The following is a 22,135-nucleotide window of genomic DNA, read 5'->3' on the forward strand; positions in this document are numbered from 1 at the left end:
AGCGGGGCGACGCTCCTCTGCCTTAGGGGGGGGATCCGCTGCTGCCTGTACTGCAGTGGAAATGTATGCACTGGTAGGTGAGGTATGTGCCCATATATAATATAAATACAGTTAGGAATCTTTTTCTTTGCCTTGGGTATCAAGGGGAATACATCTTCTGACAGATCGGGACCTTAGACGCTCTGAGGATGAGGGCCTCTGTTGTCCTCAAATACCGCCACTGGAGCAAGCATCAGTCTAGGTATTTTGCAGGCAAAGAAATTCCTTTTCCAATATCCATCTTTTTCTCGTAGGCTACAAATCTCTGTTCCCCATGTTGCTTCACAGTGCTCAAATTGAGGAAATGCATTTAAAAGGCCATTTCATATCTGTCAAATAGCATTTCTTTCATTTCTCATGTTGCAAGAATTCTTAACATATCCCGTGCCTCTCTGCCTGGCCTTGGCAAGAGCAAATTACCTCATGTAATTTCTTCACAGGGCCCTCTTTTAGGACTTATAAGCTTGAGAAAGCAGTTACGTTACCCTGTATTAGCTGAATGTCAAAGCTGATGTACAATATTTGAAAAAATTCTGCCATCTCAATAGGATAAAAGGAAAAAGCCAGGAGGTCATCAGTAGCCTGCACACTGCCTTCGGAAGCTCCACGGGAGAGAGTCAGGCACCTTATTTCGAAAATTATTATTCTAGTTAAAAGAAGATTTTATTTGTTTTCGGAGAACAAAAGCAGGGCTGTATGTTGTAAATTATTTTTTATCTGCCATGCACCCCTGGCTTCATAAATATGTTTAATATAATTAGTTGTCTCAGATATTAATGTGTTGGGGGTAAATGACTCCACTCAAAGCACACGGTGATGTCACAGTGCAGTAGATAACATCATGGAGCATCCTGCCCTCCTCCAAGGTGGAGGAAGTTCTTCCTAAAGGCAGGATGGGTCACTGGGTGGGTTGGGTGTTTCAGAAATCCTCATCATAAGGAATTCCTGGCGCTGCTGGCGGTTAATGTGTGGACACTGTGGAAATCGACAAGCATACCTTTCTGCTCCTTCAACGATAGACGTGTAAGGGGTTATGGGATCTGGGCAAACCCATGTGCATAGAAAGAGATGAAGGACATAAGAGGTCTGTAAAACCGTTAGTCTTGAGAATTATTCAGTGAAGTGAACCATCAACAAATCTTTCTAACTCTTGTGCAGCCATTTTATGGACTTTAGCCCCAACTGTTGTTTAATGCATCCAATGCGTCTCACATCCAGATGTTAAAGCCTCCCACTAGCTTCCTAAATTAGGTGGTCCTAAAATATCTCTGTGAGAAAGCAGGACTTACCGCTGACATACAGCTTAATTTCAAGAGTGAGTTAAATTTACTCAAAGGAAAACAACTTTGTGAATCGGGTACAATGTATTGAGAAAAACCTCTTGAAATATACTATGAGTTGGGAAGGGACAAAGTATATAAGAAAAGCTTGAGTGCGGGGTGAAGCACGGCCTTGTTAATGATTATTTCTGTTTCCGTACACAATTTATAAATGACCAAAGGGGTTGCTCTTTGTTACCTTATGTTACGCACACTCGCCACAAGATTGGAATGCAATGTTGGTAACTCAAAAGCCTTCTGACAAACTTATCACCAAGACGTATTAGTGTTTTTTTTATAATTTTTTTAATAGTCAAACAGGCATGGTAACTATTCAATATGTGCATTTTGAGGTGTACTCTTGGATGAATAAATTATAATTTCGAGGAGTAACAATGAATATGGCATTCACTGACAAAACATCCTCCATAATGTGAAACCATGCCTCTCAGGAGACACGCGAATCTCAATTGATTTAGCTACAACTTTGTAAAATTGACCTGTTTTAAAAATTTACTACTACTTTCTCAATTAAAATGTTGAAGCAGGTTTAACTTTTTTGTTGCTACCCTTCCTGAAGTTTCTTTCATTTTGTGTAATTAACAAATCTGTACATTCTGGCTGCTGTCCAGTCTTTACATGTTATTTAGAAAGAAATTCCACTTAGATGCAAGTGCACCCAAGCTCTGGTAATTGCTAAATGGCAAACTTCAATGAGGACCTTTCCATAGATATTTTGTTTACGTGAGCTGAGAGAGGTCGAGCCCGTGTTTTAGGTCTCCCAAAAATACAGATTAGCTGCTCACCAGCCCCATGTAACAACAAAAAAATCATAAATAAAAGTACGTGTACAAATATACAGGGACTTTTGCCATCCCTCTTCATCCATTGGTATTTTCAAATGTCATTCATACTTTGAATTTGCCCACCGAAGCCTAAGGTATGAGACAGTAAGTCAGTCCACTTCAGTTATTGTCCTCGCTGTGAGGGACAGCATTTTTCCTGTGCAGGTGGCCACATCCACCTAGAATGTAGCTCCCTTCAGTGTCCAGGCTTGTTTTGTTATTCTTTTTTTAGATATGTCATATTTTCCGTATTTTTTAACGTACGCACACCTGCATTAAACAGCAGCATTTTTACTTTTTGTTACTTTTACACTTGTAACACCTATTGCATACTTTTTAAAAAAAGTAAAACCTCGCGGGCTTGCCAGGGTCAGGCTTATTGACTTGGTCCATGCCCGCCATTGTGGAAAATATGTAATAGTGTTGCTAGGTTGAGAAACAAGTCTCATTTTGTATTGCACTTACAATTTGAATAGTTTTGCTCATGCTATTCGTTTCATAAAAGTGGACATTGTACGCCAGGGGTGTCATGAGCTTGTCACATCTGGAAGTTGTGTGCAAAGCTGAAAAAACACTGTTCATAATATTAGAGGGAATGCACTTTTGTGCAATCTTTCCCTTTTCACATAACAAATTTCCATATAAATATCCTTCATGCTGAGGGTGTTCGTGGCACGTCCCCTAAATCATCTCACCATTTACATAGGGGGTGTCCACCATAAATCCTGGAAAGGCTGATGCCTTCCTGAATTTCAGGATATCAGTGGTTAGTCTTAAAATTTGGCCAGGGTCAGACCCTTCAAGACCTACACGGGAAACCTCAAACATTAACATACCTAGAGTAGGTGTACGTTTAAAAGTGTAAAGGCCTGTGGGGAACAACTTAGTGTTCACTTCTCTCATGACACACTCACGTGGCACCACCCAATTTCCTGCCCCAACTCACTCCCACAAATATGGAAAAATCTGCCAACTTGTAGATTTTCTGCAATAACAAGTGCCATTATTGACGATAAAATCTGCCTATCCACAGCCTGTGGCCTTGCGAATTTACAGTCATCTGTACACTTTTTTGTGCACATAGGCTTCACTAATGTTCTGAGAATCTTTCTTGGTACGTTCATAAACACAAAGATACATACCTGGATGTCATTTAGGGGACGCCAAGGGGGTCACAGATGCCCCTTGCAGCCCCATGAACTGCTTTTCAGACCCCTAACCTCAGAGGGGTCAAAATAGGTGCCAAAGACACAGGGGCGGCGCTGCCCGATTCTCATCATACTATCTACTATTATTCACTATTACTGTAATAAAACGTGGATCACACCTGGCTGCAACAAGACCTTTTGTGGTAGCTTTGGTAAGTACAAATGTTTCGAATGTTCGTTATGTGCGTGCTTGAGGATGAATATGTTTATGTGAGAAAGTGTGTGTGTGAATTAGCCTGTGTGTCTAATTGTATAACGGGTGTGTGTGAAAGTGAATGAGAGTCAGTGAGAGGTAAAATGTGCCATATCAACTAAGATGTGGCGTAATTTGTGTGCTGGCACACTTTGGCAGAAATGCCCATTGCATACACCCTTGCACCATAAAGCAAACGTGTGTTTGTTCTCTGAAGCATAGGTTTTATACTGGAAGGGGTTCCTTCCAGTACTGAAACTATGCTTTCAGGCTTTTCTACTTTCTGTGTGTGCTGTGCAATGCATCACACATGCAACAACAGAAAAATATGGAGAAATGAAAACATTTCTCCTTGTTACCTCTGCCTGGAGGAATCACTGTCTATGAATGTTTGTAAGAAGGGATTTGCTCCAAAACCCATGTGTGGTTGCATGGGATATCCTTCCACCACCCTATGAAGTCTCTCTTGATGCAAAGTAGCACAAAGCAGCGCATAGCACAACTTTACATTGCTTTGGGATACTCTTCAACACAAATCAAGATTTGTGTTGGATAATAAATCTCACCTTAACACTTTGAGTCAGGTGGTGCAAAGCATTAGTAAATCTGGGCTGAGTGTCAAGTTCTAGAAATTGGCCCTGAGGGTCGACAAGTATGAGTGTGTGAGCATGAGCATTATTAAGAGTGAATGTGAGTGAGTAAGAATGAATGAGAATAACAGGGTGTAAGAGAGTGAGTGAATGTGAATGTGAGCAAGAATGTGATGCGATGCTTGTGAATTTGTCCCCGGCACATTGAAGATAAATATTCCCTTATAAAAAAAAACAGAGCGCAATACTGGTGCTGGCATACTTGCAGCAACTTTTAGAATGACAGACACCAATGACAAAATATATATGTACACTGGGCTTAATTCTTTGCATAAAGGACAACAGTGGTAAAATACTGGTATTGACATACTAGAGGTAATTTGTGGCATATAAGGCACTGGTGGAAAAATTCTGGCATACTAGAGGAAATTCTTGGCAGGTGGATACCAGTACTGAAAGGCTGGTACTAGCAGAATAGAGGTAATTCTTAGCATAAAGGTAGACAACCTGGTATATGGGAGGGTGGCAAGCATGACAAAATGCTGGCCCTGACATACTGAGATGATTTTTGAAATAATGGTCATCTATGGTTTATGGATGGAATAAATTATAAAATTATGGTACTGGCATATTTTTGTGTCATTTTTAGGTCGCAGCCTACCTGGTAGGAAAGCTGTCTGGTTTGCTGAAGACATATTGGGGACTTTCAGAAAGCTGACAGAGGAATGTTTTCCGCTTGTTGATTACCATTGGCTTTCTGGTTTTCCATTTGCCGGCTTTATTTGCTTTAGGCTTTCCAAGTTCACTTCCTCCCACCCATTACCTAAACCGTATTTTTCGTATCCTTCCACAAACTCGCTTTCTGTTAACATGCCTTTAAACCTTGTTCTTATCTTATAACATTTGCTCTACATTCAAAGACCAAGGTCAAATGTCACGTACTGTCTTCCAAGAGCACTTGTTTACTTTTCTTTCTCTGACTTCAAAGTGAGAGGATTTATGTGGCAATACTGCTGGATAATGGGGGTAGTAAATTGTTTTTTTTCTAGCACACAACATTGTTTAAATGAACTATGTAGGTATTCAGAATAATGAACACACAAGTGAAGCCCTTTTTTTTGTCTGTATGTCTGTGAATATGTAATAGTAATTTCAATTGAAAATGCATTGTCTATAATGGCAGTGTGCCACCACACTATAAATACTTCACTCTATGACACTCCACTCTACTCTGCACCACACCACGCCACTGCGCTTTACACCACTCCACGCCACTGCACTCTACACCACTCCACGCCACTGCACTCTATGCCACTTCACATACACCTCTCTACTCTACCCTGTACCACTCTACTGTGTGTCAATGCACTCTTCACTGCTGTACTCTACACCACTGCACTCTTTGTCACTGCACTCTACACCACTCCAGTTGAGGCCACACCAGTCTACTTTACACTACTCCAATCTATGCCACTGTACTATACACCACTCTGGAACACTGCACTCTACGCTACTGCACTCTATGCCAATACACTCTACACCAATGTACTTCACTTTGTTATACTCAACTCTATGCCCCTGCCGTCAATGCAAAGCCACTGTACGCCACTTTAATCTACTCTGCACAACTGCACTATATGCCACTGCACTCTACACCATTTTTCTGTATGCCATTGCACTGTATGCCACTCTACGCAGCTGCATTCTACCCTACACCACTCTGCCACCTCACTCTACTCTGAAACAATCTACTTTATGCCACTGCACTCTACTCCACTCTTCAACACTGCACCACTCCACTCTATGCCATTCTGCTTGTAACTCCTGCACTTTACACCAATGCACTCTACACAACTGCACTCTGTCACTGCATTCCTCACCACTCTACTCTGCTCTGCATTACTGTACTCAACACCAATACTCTCTACTTCACTGTACTCCACACCACTGCATTCTGACATTCAACTCTACATCGCTGCATTCTTTACCACTGAACTCTATGCCACTCTACTCTGCACCACTCCAGTCTACACCACTGCACTCCATGCCACTGCACTCTATGGCATGGCACTACACTCTACTCTTTACCACTCACTGATACTCTACTTTGCACCACTCTATGCCACTGCACTCTATGGTACTCAACTCTACTCTGTGCCACTGCCCTCTGCATCACTCAACTCTATGCCACTTCGCACCACTCTACACCACTCTGCTACGGACCTCTAATGCCACTGCACTCTACGCCACTGCGCTCTATGCCACTCCACTCTATGCCACTCCACTCTGCTCCACTATTCACCACTTTAATCTATGCCACTGCATTCTACAATGCTGAATTGTACACTGCTGAATTCAATGCCACTGCACTCTACGCCACTATACTCTGCAGCACTCTACACCAATGCACTCTACACCAGTCCACTCTACTCTATGCCACTCCAGTGTATGCCACTTTATGCGACTCCACATTATGGCACTCCAATACACAACACTCTCTGCTACTTCACTCCACAACACTCTATTCCACTCTTCGCCATTCCACTTTACGACACCCCTTGCCACTCTCCTCTATTCCACTAACTTTTAGCTATCTTGAACAGCGGCCACACTGGTGAAAAACATGGCTAAAACACATTGGCAAAGTCACTAGCTCTTACATAGGCGAAAACTAATGGCTTTGCCAATGCCTGTTGAGATAAAGGGTACCAAACGAATATGGAGACAAACATGACAAAATGCTGGGCCTGGCACAATGGAGGTATTTTTGACATATTGGGCACCCATTCCATATTTTGAAAAAAATGGGGTAGACTCCTCGGGAACTGGCTTAGTACACCACGAAGGATTTGAATATTTAATGAGCACTCTTTCAGCATCTCAGCCTTTTAGCAAATTTATGTGCAAATTGCACTTTAAAATGGATTATTTTAACCCATCCTTTAAAAAATTTTGTGGGTCGGGCAGAAACCCCCTAAAAGAGGCCTGGCTTACTCACCCTCTTGCTCATTACAATTCAGGGTAAGTATAATGCCCAAGAACATTGAAAGATCAAGCCAGCACCAGAATACAGGTGACATCTAAAATAGACATTTGTCTGTATTAAGCTGTTATATTTATCATGAAGTTATTCTGAAACTTGAGCATTGTAAATTATTGTGATGTTAGTCATGCGACTTATTTTCCTGAAACAAATTAGGGTCATGGGTCATATGATGTCACTTCCTGTGATGTCACTAAGGTCAAAGGATTGTGATGGCACTTCCACTACCCCAGGTATTTTGGTGATAGACACCCATGGATACGTAGCACACAACTGTCTCCGGTTGGAGTGAAGTGTCCCATTCATTGTATATAGGAATTCATTCAGCCCTACAAGGATTAAAAAAGCAAGGAAAGGTATATATTGCTTTGTGTTATGTTTCAACTCTTCTTCTCGTTGTTTACCATTGATCTCAAAGTGACATTGCTAACATTTTAAAGAATATATCCGATAATTATTGAGAAAGTAGCCAAGGGCTGGACAGGGATGTGTACTCGAAATGTCCTGTTGTATAGATATAGCATCAGTATGTGTGGAACCTACCTAAGAAGTGAGGGGGGCATCTAGCGAATTATGTCCCAAAAGGGATTTTACAACCCAACTCGACCTCATCAAACAAAAGGACATTGTAGAACCCTTATTATTTATGGTCGATGATGCATATTGGGCAAGAGGGCATTTTATTCTTTCCATTGGGAGGCCGCGTTGAAGACTGGCCTTATTGGATTCAAGGCAGACTTCGACTAGCAGCTCAAAGCCCTCTCAAGCGTAGTCAAGCCCGGCACGACCCGGTGATGGGCCCAGGGCTATGCATTGTCCGAGCTTCCCTTCGGCCAGTCTGCCTCTGAGGCTTCAGTCTGGTGGTTTAACAGATATAAAGCAGGTGTTCCATCAGCTGCGAGATATGGAAGCAATTAAGATTATTGCAGAAGCTCCATTGAGACAAATTAAAAACTCAACTACGTTAGTTGCATTTGAAAAAAAGACACATTCCTCTAATCTAGATGATGACTTATAAAACCAATGGCAGAAAAATAGAGCCCTAACAGCACTGTAACTACTGTATGATTGCAGATTCTAGGTGGTTATCACTTTCACACTGCAACCAAACTTTTACTATCCCTTCAACGCTGTTATCGGACCTTTTGAAATTAATTGCCGATTTATCTATTAGCTCTAGGGTGTCCAATGTAGCTCCAAAAAGCTGGATCTTTGCAAGATTTTCAAGCTAGCCACATAAGATAAATGGGCATATAATTAATTTAATTTGCACTCATTTGCATGGTGATAATCCTGAAAATGTGGCCCGAGCCCACTCTTTTTGGATTTACGTTTTTGTTACCCGCCCTAACATCAAGGCTTTATCGTATTGTACTGTATTATATTATTGGTATAGCGCTTACTGCCCCTATGCTGGGTGTTGAAGTGCTTGTCTACAGAGGTAACACACTAAACCATGTGTGGTGTAGTTGGAAGAGTGTTGGCTTTGCTTTGAGCCTATGTGAGAAGTGTTTCCAGTCGTCCATGATGACCACAGTGTTCTAGTGTTAAGGGGTGCAGCTCTCACCAGTGTGATGGATGACGAAGTATGACAGATGGGCGCACATCTTTCTAGAATGTATGTTATCCTGGCAGGTCTGATTTGCTCTGCACGCCCCTTTATTGTGCCTGTAGGTTATGTTTTACGTTTTTGTTCTTAGTTGCTATTCTCACTGTGTAGCAGGAGATTAACCAATTTATGATTTTGTGGGTCCGGGAGAGATAACCAGCATGGATAAAGAGTACAGGGAAATCAGAAATCAGCCCTGATAGACTGTCACAGTCCTCCTTAGGAGATGTCTATTGAAGGGTTTTGCCAAGATGGTTTGGGCTATTGTTGGGCTGGTATAGTCTGTATTTATGCAGTCCAATTGCCAGCATGGATCCGCAGGTCCATTCACACATTATATGCCTGTTCTGTTGACACTGAATAAAGTGATAAATCAATTGGTATAAGATATATCGTGACATGGATTATATCAAATTGATACTGAAGTACTAGAGCAGGAAAGTAACTGTCCTCCATTTTGTGTTCAGAAGTAGGAGGTGGGAGTGTGTGTGAAGTGTGGAGGGGGTAAGGTTGTATGTATCATTAGGCAGGCTGTGCATCCTCAGGCGCAGAGTGGCAACGGGTGCTTCTAGTATTGACTGGAGAGGTATAGCTTATGGCTTGGATGGCCTTACGTTTTATATTCCATCCATATGTGGCAGGTGGGTTATCCCTGCTGTTCCATAGATCTGGACCGTGCTTATCCTAGTGATAGGTTATCATTTTGACTTCCATCCCAGTGACAGAGTGTGGTATAATTATCTCAGGAACAATCATGTTTTCACTTCTTTTCTGAGCTTTAAATGCTCCTGGATCTTTCAAATCTTAACTGACAGTGAGGACCAGACCTTTGTGGCTTTTAAGAGAAAGAGGAGCTCCCTATCGATGCCCCACAGAAGACAACCTGGCACTCAAGCCAATAAAGTTCAAACAAATCAGACCTAAAATGCGCAGAAGCTGTTCAGAGACTCTTGAAATTAGATAGGCAGAGAGCATGCAACAATAACAACATCACAAGTATGTGAGCTACCACTGGAGTCATAGCTCTGCTTGGGCAGCAACTGCTGCATTCTTGTGAGGACTCACTCAGCAACAACTCTGGTATCCACCTGACAACCTCTGTTGAGCATTAGCAAAAGCTCACCACCAGCTTTAGGTGTCAGGAAAGTGTACTCAAGCCTCATTTGCAGGTCCTGTCCCTGCCGGTGTGTGTAGAAGTCCAGCAACTGACTAGCCCTCTATCCAGAATCTGGAGGCGGTGGACATGACTGTAAAGTCTGTTTGTGACATTCACGCTCATTCCGGCCTAGATTACGAGAACTCTGTTTAGGAGGTAGACATACTTCTAGCTCCAGTCACCATTAAGTGTAACTCCAGGTGTCTCAAGGACCATTGGTGCCATTTGCTTTAACCTATGGTCCCATACCTACAATTAACCCTAGGTTTACAGTGCCTCTATCCCCCTCCAAGGACAGAACCTATACCTAGAAATGAACAACTCTGTGAATCAAAAACATGACGCCATACTAAAAGCGTTTCGTTAAATACTTTTTAAATGTAAAACCTCGAGACTTAAAACAATCATGTGGTTTCCTTTGTTGATTTTACTGTTTAGTATTCACTAGCTGGACATTCATATATGCTGTGCCTATAAAATGTCATACTAGATCTGGCTGAACGTAAACACCACCTCCCCTTAGCTAGGCCAAGAATACTCAATCTACCAGTGAGAGTGAAGAGGGCTTTGCCAAGGTCCATCTCTCTACTGCCAGTCATGTTTTCAGAATCCCAGTCAGTAGAGACCACCTGTGCTACCACCTCCTTTACTGCTACTGGTCTGACAGATCACAGATGTGGTAAAAGTTTCAATCTAATTTTTCTGCCCTCATCTCCACCCCTGCTAAAAAGTGGTTTGAGTCACTTCTAGCCCCTTTTGTCCAGAATAATGTTTTTGTACTACTCCTGAACATCCACCTGGCCTGGTTTTTCTCAGAATGTATTCAAGAATGTACCACGAATGGAATGGAATCTCTAGGCTCCTTTGGTGATTAAATGATTCTCTCCTTTACCCTCCTCCGCATTTCTTTTATGCTTTGTGAATTTAATTCCGGGCATCTCCCTTCAATATTTCCAATGCACACTTTTCATTGCTCTCAACAGATCACCTAGGGCCACATGTTCGAAATTTCGTGTTTGCGACCCGCAAATTGCGTGTCAGAGCGACTCGCAACTTGCGAGTCGCTAATCCGAATGTAGGATGGTGTCCCTGACACCATCTGCAATTCGCAAGGGGGGCGCAAATGCCCACCTCATGAATAATCATGAGGTTGGTCGCAATTTGCGACCCCCTTGCGAATGGCGGCCCTCACAGGGATGGTGGCCTGCTGCGGACAGCAGACCACCATGTCTGTGACTGCTTTTCAATAAGCAGGTTTTTTTGTTGTCGTTGTAATGCAGCCCGTTTTCCTTAAAGAAAAACGAGATGCATTAAAAAAAAAAAAAAATGAAACATTTTCGTTTCATTTTTTCAGAGCAGGCAGTGGTCCGAAAAAATGTTTACAGTGACATTCACAATGGGGGACCCCTTCCCTTTTGCGAATGAGTTAGCACCCATTTGAAATGGGTGCAAACTGCGATTGGTTTGCAACAAAACAATCCTACATTGCACTGCGAGTCGCAATTAGGAAGAGAACACCCATTCCTAATTGCGAGTGTCAACCCCGTTTTGCGATTCGGTAACCAGGTTACCGAATCGCAAAACTGGGTTTGTGCATCGCAAAGTGCTTTTTGCACGTCGCAAACAGCGAAATTCGCTGTTTCCGTCGTGCAAAAAGCTACCTACATGTGGCCCTTAATCTCTGATGGTTGGACGTCCAATTCAGACTACCCATCATGTTGTGTCATCCATTTATTCTAGCTCCCATCAGAATGTGTTTCATGCAGGAAGGGACTTGGCCAGCCTGATGGCTCACTTGTTTATGCCGTGAGCATCTTCCAGTAGGTCACTGGCTCCTGTTGAACACTAAACGAAGGGCGGACACGTTTCTGGGTTTCAGTGGTGTAAGGATCAGGAACTATCTCCCCTGTGACTTTGCCTGGCTAGTTGGCAGTTTAATGATTACAAATATGTTTTCACATGTTCATCAGTGTTCATGCAGTCCAACGTGAATTCTTATTTAGATCAATATAAAAGGATATTAGCTAAGGGCAACTAGCTCAATTTATTTTGCCTCAGTTGCTGCAGCTCTGTGTGTTTTAATTAGTCTTTCAATATATTTTTATACTACCTTTATTCAATTCTGGCAGAGGCTTGATTTTAAACTATATTATCAAATAAAAAGATGTTTCTTCTCTTTCTGATGTCGCTATGTGAAGATATCTTTAACGGAGCACCAAGGGACAACATACTTTTCGTTGGCTTTAAATGTATTTCACGGACATGAATAGTTCTGTCTCATACACAGTGATGCCATCCTTCAAGATTAAGTTGACGGCCAATGGGTGCACGTAGTGGAGTTCACATACTGCTAGAAATAACTGCACCACATGTCAGTGCTGTAGAAAACCTATTGCGTCTAATACTCTGGAATTATCTGGGTTTCCTAAATCTCATCTTCCCGCCACAATAAATAGCAAATTGGACGCTTAGCTCATCTGCATTAAGAGGACATTCAGAAATATTTCCAGCTGCTTAGAAAATGTTTTTGTCATGGCAAATTTCGAATTGTGCAGGATGATTTAGCTGGAGGTACAGAAACCATTTCGCCTGCTGGGTGTAGTCTTGCCCTGATGAAGTCACTGGATCATAGGGCCATATGTACCAACACATTTTCCCATTGACACGGAATGGGAAAAACCCTTTGCTACATCTGGCCCATAGTGAGGTGATTTCTTTGTGGATGTTATGTTAATGCTGCTGACTGACACAGCACGAGAAATATGAATCCATACTGCAGATGCTAGACTCTTGCTCTGCCTATATGTAGCCCTCATTTCCGTTACTTTGATACAGATATTTGTAGGGTACTGGTTTGCCTTCAGCATGGCCTTGCAGAAGTGCAGCTAAAGTAAGAAGCCACGTTCAGCTCTAGGTACTTTACAATTACTATTTTTTTTAGAAACTAGAGGTACCAGCTATGAACTGAAGCATGCAGAGCTAGACAGAATTTCGGACAGACCAGTGCTTTAATAATGATGCCCTGAAACATTGCATGTGCTTGTCACATTAGCTCGCAGTATTCATACGATTCTATCATTATTACATTTATAGCATAGAGGACGGAGGGGGCATGTTTTAATTAGTTTGACCATCTTCATTTAGTGATACAAGTGACCACACTTAAATAAAATAAACCAATTGTGTTTCTAACGTCACTTTTCTTAGTTGAGTAGCTTAGTGGTATCTACTCACCCACTGTCTGTCTTAAGTTCTGTTAGCTGCTTCTCAGTCCTTTCTCATGTCCCTGTCTCTGGATCGCGGTGAAAATCGCATTGAAGCCATCAGGGCGAAGATTTAATGTTGCTTTCACAACATTACACACAATTCCGCTGACAACATTTAAATTGTCTAGTACATAGTCAACCGGGTAGCTCTGATTTCAGGAGCTAGGTTTCACAGGCAAGAAAATAATACAAAAGCTTCAGTAAATTTCGAAACTACTAAAACATAACAAACTAGGAAATTTGCCTGAAATTGTGTTTCGTTCAAATAAATGTACATGACTCCGAGACCTACAGTGCTCCAGTGCTTGCGTCTTCACTGACCTCTTCTGGTTGATGCAACATCCTTAAATCCTTGAGTAGTCCATGCAAATCATGAGGGTGCTTGTATGACATTGCTGCTCTAATAGTCAGGCATCCAAAATGTCCATCTGTTTGCCTTTGAGATCAAATAAAGGAAGGTGAGGTGGCCAAATGCTGAATTATGAACCCTTTTCATTTGCCTTTCTGAAATATTGTGGAGTTTTAAGCATTGGAATCACTCCTAGGCGCACAATGTATTATTTCGTAACGAAGGGTTTGTATGCTTGGATGGTATGCTTGTTCCAATTACCAACCTCGAGCTCCAGATAAAAAATGCTATTAGAGATAAATGAAAACAGGTGGCAGAGAGAGCTATTCAGCCACCAGCACGATTCAAAGCATTTATTTATATTGATCCGTTTAAAAAGCATATTAGGGTTTCCCTTAAAAGGCGCCCCGCATTCGCTTACCAGCCGCTGGCCTGTCTTCAGAACATCTCTATTCGATTTTTGCCTCCCTTGATATGTCAAAGAATAGAAAAGCTTGAATTGCAAAATTGTGTCTTAACCTTAAGATGGATTTGAAGTGAACACCATGTTGTGGATAGAAGTCCTCTGTGGGTTAAATAAAAGCTGCTGGATCCATGGAGCCCACAAGAGGAAATCAATTAAGATCAACTCTGACTCTAATCCAAGGTGATGGATAAGACACCGGCTACTTGCAACTGGGTGTGGCCCTCGTTTGATGTGAACTGCTTAGACACGCTATTATGGATGTCAAGATCAGCATGCTTTCTTAATGTAAACATTAATGCTAGTGACATTTTATTAGATGTTATAAGCTTCGCAGTTCCACTGGAGACACCTCACTGAAGCTAATACGATCAAAGAAACAGACTGTCTGTCGAACTGCCAGAAACTTTGTTTGTTTTTTACATTAAACCTGTGATCACAGAACTGGCTTCTAGAGACCTGACCAAACATGGTTCAGTTAAGAGGATTTCTTGTCCTGTGACATGTCTTGCACAGTAGTTGCACAGTATCTCATTGTTTCTGAGGGTCGTTTCAGAATGTTAATTATTCATTATTTTCTAAATTACTCGAAATGCCCAACTATAGTCCCTAAATCACATTAATACAAAGATGCGGGCATGGATACATTGAAAAATGGACGGATGGCTAGATAAGTAGGGCAGATGGACAAATGGACAGGCAGACAGGGTGATATACACCTGACGAGATAGACCGGAAGATAAATAAGAGATGGGACCATGCAAATAGATAAATAAAAAGAGTTAGATTCGTAGTTCGACTGTTTAAATTGGATTGCATAGTCTCTAGAGATGTATTACTGCAGACAAACAGATTGGTGAAGATTATGGCCTCCACTCTCAGCCTTTAGATGAGCCTCCTTACTTCAGTGAGATTCTGAAATATTTCTGGCAACCCTTAGGAAAAAGAAACGTTAGCATCCCAAGTGCAATACTACAAGCATTGGCAATGGCAAATGTTTCGTGCTTGTTACATTGTAACTAGTTCTGCCAAGCTTCGCTAACATATAACACAGTTACAGCCCACACAACGCCAATACAAAGAGCAGATCCAGGACAGGTGGCAGCAGCATTAGTCCAGGTTCCAGTACACGTTGAGAAAATTGGAAGCTTCCCTTAAATACACAGAATTAAACAGCAGCAGTGCATGCACACACATGCACACGCACCATTTGAAGTGAAGATTTCAGTATATGACTCGATTGTTCAGTGTTATTCCACAAAGTGAACTGTGCTTATAGTAAGAAGAAAAGTGTCTCATTCCTTGTGAATATAAATTTGTTCATTCCTACGAAGATGAAAAAAAACAAATTGATGCATATATTTATTTGTGTTATGTTTTAACTCCTCTGCTCATTGTTTACCATTGTCTTAGATCTTAGCATGGTCCTGCCAAATATGTTAAGAATTTTTGGGTCACGTTTGCAAAAGTCCCAAGAGCAGGCCAGGGATGTTCACTGTCAATGCCTTGATGTATAGAGATAGCATCAGAACAGCATTATATTTGTGACCTACCTGACTGGTCACAAGCAGGACATCAGATGGAGCGAGACTTTTGGGTCATACCAAGGGGCATGGCAAAGGATGGCAGATGAGGTGAAACTCAGAGTGGTAAGGATGTGTGGGAGAAAAGAGACAAGCCTGAATAATACTGTGTATGAATGGAAGACACAAGATGGAAAAGGACTCAGGTGGGTGGCAAGAACTTTAGGACATCAGTTGAATTGGAACTTTGGGTATGGCCATCAGGTTGACAACAAATGGGAAGGAAGGATGTAGATGGAGAGGTTGTTGAGGTGGGGAGTGAAGAATAATCGTGTAATACTCCAGGGATAAAACGTTGCATGGAGACATAATTGGTGGGGAATGAGGTAGTTCGGGTCTCGGCGGTGTGGGAAAAAGGCACAGCATGGGGCACCACACTGCTTAGCTAAATGAAGGAGCCCATCCCATTCATGTGCTCACAGTATGAAGGATGTGGACAGACTTTTATGCTAACTGTAAGCTAGATTGCTTCATGGAGGGCCTCGCCTCTAGGAGCCAGCCTGCATTTGCTTTCCTGTGCAAATTACTCAAGAAAGTGACCGGTTTCCACTCAGATGTTGACAAGACCTCCCTCTTGGGTCTTTGCGATGCTGGGTGTTGGTGAGGGGCAGGAGAGAAAGGTGTTCCTTCTGTGCCTGTCCCCATTATAGCTGCCACCTACATCTCTGCATATATTAATAGCTCCCCTTATCCCAAATACTCCACCCTCGTAGTTAATACATTAGGAGTCTTCTACTGCAGGCATGGTTGGACAGCCACTGAATGAATCCTGATGGGCGATTTCACTAAAGAATTACACTTTGTAGAGAGGTGTCACTTTGCAGGTAAAGTTGTCATAGGGGGGACGGCAATTTGTCGTCAATCTGGTAAATGGCAATATATTGATTTCTATTAAAGATGATCACAGAGTGCCAGTATTCTAAAAGGAAGAGAAGAGGCAAGAAAACCTAATCAAATTTGGCTTGCCACCCCTGCTCCGCCATTGTCTTCTTGAGCATCACTGCAGCATGAGCTCCTTCTAGTCAATGCACAAGTAGATCAGATGAAGTGAGGTGGTGCCCGATGCCTGCTTTTGATATGCGGTTGTGAAGAGGTGTGCACAGCCACAGCAGTCATTTAGTGGTAAATTATTTTGTAGAAACTGCACAGTTAAGAGGATGTGGTGTTCCGCTACTTCTGGTGTAGTGCAGTGACCTAACCACCCTCTGACCCAAGAATGAGATTAGTCCCCATCACTGCAGTATGCAAAAACTGGCCCATCTTTGAGAGAACTCTAAAAGATACGAACTGAAACATGTAGATTAGTACAGATAGGTGTAGTTGCCTGTAGCTCAGGAGAGACAACTATCAAATGTATTGAACCACTTCTCTGCCCTATTGATATGTATGTATATATGTGTGTGTGTAGATAGACAGATAGATAGATAGATTGTGTACCCTATACGCTCTTATATATGCTTTCGGTAGGAGGCACAGATGTTAAGGGTGTTGCCCTTTAGTGTATGTAAAACGTGCACAAATAGTGGTAAATCTGTCTGGCACATGAGTGCATAAATGCCTTCAAGTGTAGATAGGTTAGTGGGTTGTGCTGCCTTGGGAAGAAAGTCCATCCACTGAGGCACTGTTTTTAAGACTGATATGTCGGCATTTCTGTAAATAAATATGGTCTTTGTGTGGTGTAGTTCATGAGGTTTTTGACCGCACCCAAAGAAAATAGCCCCTGAGACTCCGAGCGAGACCGCCCATGAGGCCTCTCACTTCCCACCTGGTTGCCTGGCCCATGCACATGATCAAAGATGTCAGATTACGAAACTGATGTAATTTTCTTTATTTTTTTCAGCCGACATTATCTCTACGGTAGAATTCAACCACACAGGCGAATTACTAGCGACGGGAGACAAGGGCGGAAGGGTTGTGATATTCCAGCGGGAGCAAGAGGTAAGTGCTCCTGATCGGGCAGTATGGATTTTATCCTCCTGGCAGCAGTCTACACCTGCTGACCAGTAAACTGCGCTCTCTTTTCATTGACTGCATGCCTTCCCCTGGTTCAGGGAGTGACCATCGTACAGTTTCCACCAACAAAGATTTTTAGTGGTTCGATTAAAAAAGGGTTGGAGCGGCGGCCAACATAATAACTTTAAATGATAAGCAAAGTGTTTAGCAAAAAATAAAGTGAAAGACAAATCCTACTAGCTGTGCTGGGGAAAATAAAAGTACAAGTTGAGATGTTTTCACTCGTAGCCCCTGATTATAAGAGGGTCGTTGGCCTCTGTAGACCCCGGCTTGCGTAGGGGCAGGATGGCATCTACTGTATCTAGTGATTGCCCTGGCCATTAAATATCTCACCCTTTGTTAAAGTTCAGCAGGTTAAACCTTCTGTAATTCAACAGGGGAAGGGTGTATGGTATTTACCTTACCATGTCGCTATTTTTATGAGAAGAACCAAAATCTGCTTGTTATTCACCAGAAACTCGCACTTGGTGCTATGTATTGCACCTGATAAAATCACATACTCTGCGGTATTGTCAATTATTTTATTCACTAAAAATCACCTGGATTTCAACATACTCTGAATCGTGGCCTTTACTTTGCATCCAACAATCTAGAAGTATTTACTGGCAGAACCTAAGTGTGTTAAGGAATGGCCCCAGACCTGGTATGTAAACTTTTAACATTAAATCAGTAAATTGATAGGTACTCACAGAAGTGTGGGATCCTACTTATTAAACTTATCTCCACTTTCAAAACACGCCCAAAAGACATTGACTTAGATTTTGTAGCATATTCAGTAATGCACAATAATCCTCGCAATGTGTAATAATTTGTTTGCAGGGGGTGGCTTACAAGCATAATTAATGAAGAAAAATGTAAACTAAAAGAAATGTGAAATAGGTGAATATTCTAACACTGCCCATGCGCTATACAGACCTCACATTTTCCTCTGTTGGTGGATTAGGTGAATAAATGTGTGTCACTAATATATGTGGATACCGTGCAATTATTCATCTAATGTATACAATACATGCATTGCATATGAGCTGTATTTACCTAAATTAGAAAAGAAGTTCGATTTTAGCGTAGTGCAACCATTCCTTGGCTGTGAATACGATTCTGGGCCTGATTTATATCTCGGCGGCTGGAATACCGTCACAAACATGACGGATATCCCGCCTGCAGTATTACGATCCCCATAGGGAATAGTGGGATCGTAATATGGCAGATTGGTGATGGAGTATTCCCCTCCCTCAAGAGCTAAGTAAGGCCCACTGTCTTCTTTATGACCTTTGTGAATTTGCCCTCAGTGTGACCGCTGTAAAATCTGAAGAGGTTGCATCTTCCAGGATGTGAACTAGCATGGTTCCTGCCTCCTCACTGGAGGGGCTGCAGTCTGTATAAAATGCTGAGGGCTACTGGTTTCTCCAGTTACGCAAAGTTCAGCACGTCAAAGACGCTTCAGCCTCTGTACTGTGGTTTGCACTTGGCAAGCGTTACAATTCAACATCTTTTGCCCTTCGCTCTGGTCAGCTACTTCTGATGCAATACTCCTGTAAACACGTTTTTAGATGCTAATATTTACGATGATATGGAAAGGTGAAATATGTACTTACCAGCGATGTTACCAAATTGTGTCCCAGGCAGGACTTTAAGTGGATTGAAAAAGCTGGGTGGTCTCTCAAAAGACCATAACCTATTTATTAAAGGGCGTGGCTTCAACATGTAAGATTCAAAATCTCTGCTGCCTAACTGAAATTGTGCTACCTCATTCTGTTATTGTATCCAGATGTATAATGGAACAACTGGCATGGACTTAAAACAGGCCCAGACTATTGGCTTTGTCAATTGTTGTTAGCTGCAGAAGATTAATGAGTAACAACAATGACTTTGTGGTAAATAACAGTGAAAATGCTTCAATTCTGTAATTATCATACTGTGAAATAACTATACCACTTCATTAGAAATGTTAAATACAATTATTTGTAAAATACATACCTTTATTTATTGTGAGCTGGTGATACTTGGCAGCAGCTGCCCATGCAGCACCTTTATTACTACAAACGTGTTAAATTTAGAGTGTGCGCTCCACCCTTCACCCCTTCTGCCTTTCTGGGTGAATGCCCAATTTTCAGTGTAGATTAAGAGGAGCCAAAATCCCCACCCTGCAGCCACCACATGCGTGTGTGGGAGGAGGCTTGTTGAAGGCAAGGGCCTCAAAAGGAATCCAATCCGGATCCAAAACAGGACCACATGTGCTACTCAAGCTTGTGCCAAGCCCAGGCCACAAAACCTCCTAGATGAGGGGCAGGATCAGGGGGCTGAGCTAGTATGCAGCTGACATGGATTCCCTCTAATATGCCGGCCTAGTGTCACCTGTACATCTTTGCATTGGAGCACAGTGCTCCGCCTAGTGGAAGGAGGGGGATCACCTGCTTACATACCTCATCATTACTCCCTTGAGTAAAGGTCAGTCCCTCAGAAGGGGATTCAAGTTGCTGAGTGCCTAACTTCATTTATTCTGATTTTTTAAAATTATTTATTAAATGAAATACTTATGAGTATATTTAAGCGCTCATGGTAATCCTCGATGTGCAATAATTGATGTAGTCTTTATGGCTTCTGTGTTTTTTTTTATTTAAGGTGTGTATGGCACGCTGTCTCTGGGGCTTCTTGCTTGTATGCGTGGCACTTGATTAGCACACAAGGAGCTCATTTGGCCTACATTTTATTTTAAGACTGACACATTCCAAGAAATATGAAAAGTCCACCAAGAATTCCGAATAATTTGGCTTGCATGTTATTTTTGGACTGAATTATTCCAAGAGGTGGGACAAGATTACCATCAAAAGTGTCCTACGATTGACCATGTATTGTTTTATATGTAATTCCAAAATGGACAGAAGTAGTGGCTCTTACTTTTACCCTGGGTTGTAATAACACTTGTATTTACAACACAATTGCCTGCAAAAGTGTGATGACAATCAATATATAATAAATAATAATATTAATATGAATAATAATAGAATTTTTGAGGCGACACAACAAAAATATATATCTCACTAATCTCACCTGCATTTTTGTCCAGCCTTACCTGCCATGATCAGAATGATCAGAGTCAGGGTGTAAAGGTTGAAGTCATTGAAAACAGTAAATCCATATTTGAAATTATAAACACGTTTGCTTCCCTGCAGATGAAAAGTGTTAGGAGTCAAAACTCCTAATTAAGAGCTGCTTGATACTCCAGCGACCTCAGTTAATCAAGTGGTGTCACAATCCCTTAATCACTCATTTACAACAACTTTTCCTTACCAGAAGATTCTAGAAAAAACATTTTCATAGATAAATCCACCTCCATCAAATTCCAAATCAAGTACACCAAATAAATGTCCATGTCAGTTGCTCAAAATAATTACATCTGCTACCAATCCGAGCTTTTATAGAGGTAGACCATATGATAACATGTGGGGCTTTTCTATCTTTTTGACACACAAGTAAAAAACATTGACACATTTATAAATCTAGCTTCTAACAATCTAATTCCCACCTTATGTAGGAAAGCTCTAGGAAATGGTCTGTCTTCAAAGAGATATTTGATTCCAAACGTACTAAAAATTCAAACCGTCCACCCAAATATCAGACCTGAAACCAGCCAAACAGGTAAACAAATGTCCCAAGGAGGCATTAAGCATCATACTGGAACACTTGTATCAATCTCGCCTTCACCGGGGGGGGGGGGGGGTGTTCATGGACTACCTGGAAGCTGAACAAGTCTCCTTGAAAATTTAAAAAAAGTAGAAAAAAAACTGGTGCCCTAGACGAGCTCGGTAGCTTCTGTTCAGTTTCTGAACTCCCTTTCTTAAAAAATCCCTTAAAGCTACTGCCAAAAATCAATCGAAAAATTCTCTGAATTAAAATGATCCCTTTGAAAGATACCAATCTGGGTTCAGAGATAGGTGCAGCACCAAAACAGCCATTCTGCAAATGATTGCCCATGCTTTGTTTATTCCTAATAATGGTAGTTCATGCATGTTAAATGAATTCAATCTGTTACCAACTTTCCACCTGACGATCAAAATATCCTAATACAAACTTTAAGAGACCATGTGGGTCTTTAAATCATGGGCCTGAATTGTTTTATAATGTACTTCAGAGGTTATTGCTAAAGATCAAGGTAGACTGGTCTTTTTCAAAACCCTGCTGTATACTCATAAGAGTCCACTAGGGTGTCATTCTAGTGCCTATACTCTTCAATCTATGTCTTGAACCACTGAGAGACATAATTCCTGCATCTTGAGGGTGACAGCATCCGCAATACAGAAATGTGCAATATCCATTGCTGCCCAAGTTAGTGGAGATGTTTTGTGGTCTGCCTCTGCTACATGAAGCTGAAAGCTCCATATTGGCTAAATTGATTATGACTTTTGGGCCTCTTGATCTGGCAGTCCTGATATGGAAGAACCACCTCTTTCTAGCAGCT

The 22,135-nt window shown here is 41.7% G+C and overlaps 1 protein-coding gene across 2 annotated transcripts in view; it reads left to right on the forward strand.

Moving 5' to 3' along the window:
* PPP2R2B (protein phosphatase 2 regulatory subunit Bbeta) overlaps positions 1 to 22,135 on the forward strand; it is a 280,594-nt gene that overhangs the window by 161,547 nt on the left and 96,912 nt on the right. For both annotated transcript variants that reach the window (XM_069244673.1, XM_069244674.1), the window contains exon 2: positions 17,504 to 17,601. In XM_069244673.1, coding sequence (XP_069100774.1) covers positions 17,504 to 17,601 — 98 coding nt within the window. The remainder of the gene's footprint in view (positions 1 to 17,503; positions 17,602 to 22,135) is intronic.

Source organism: Pleurodeles waltl, chromosome 7 (genome assembly GCF_031143425.1).
Source record: "Pleurodeles waltl isolate 20211129_DDA chromosome 7, aPleWal1.hap1.20221129, whole genome shotgun sequence".
Taxonomy (NCBI): domain Eukaryota; kingdom Metazoa; phylum Chordata; class Amphibia; order Caudata; family Salamandridae; genus Pleurodeles; species Pleurodeles waltl.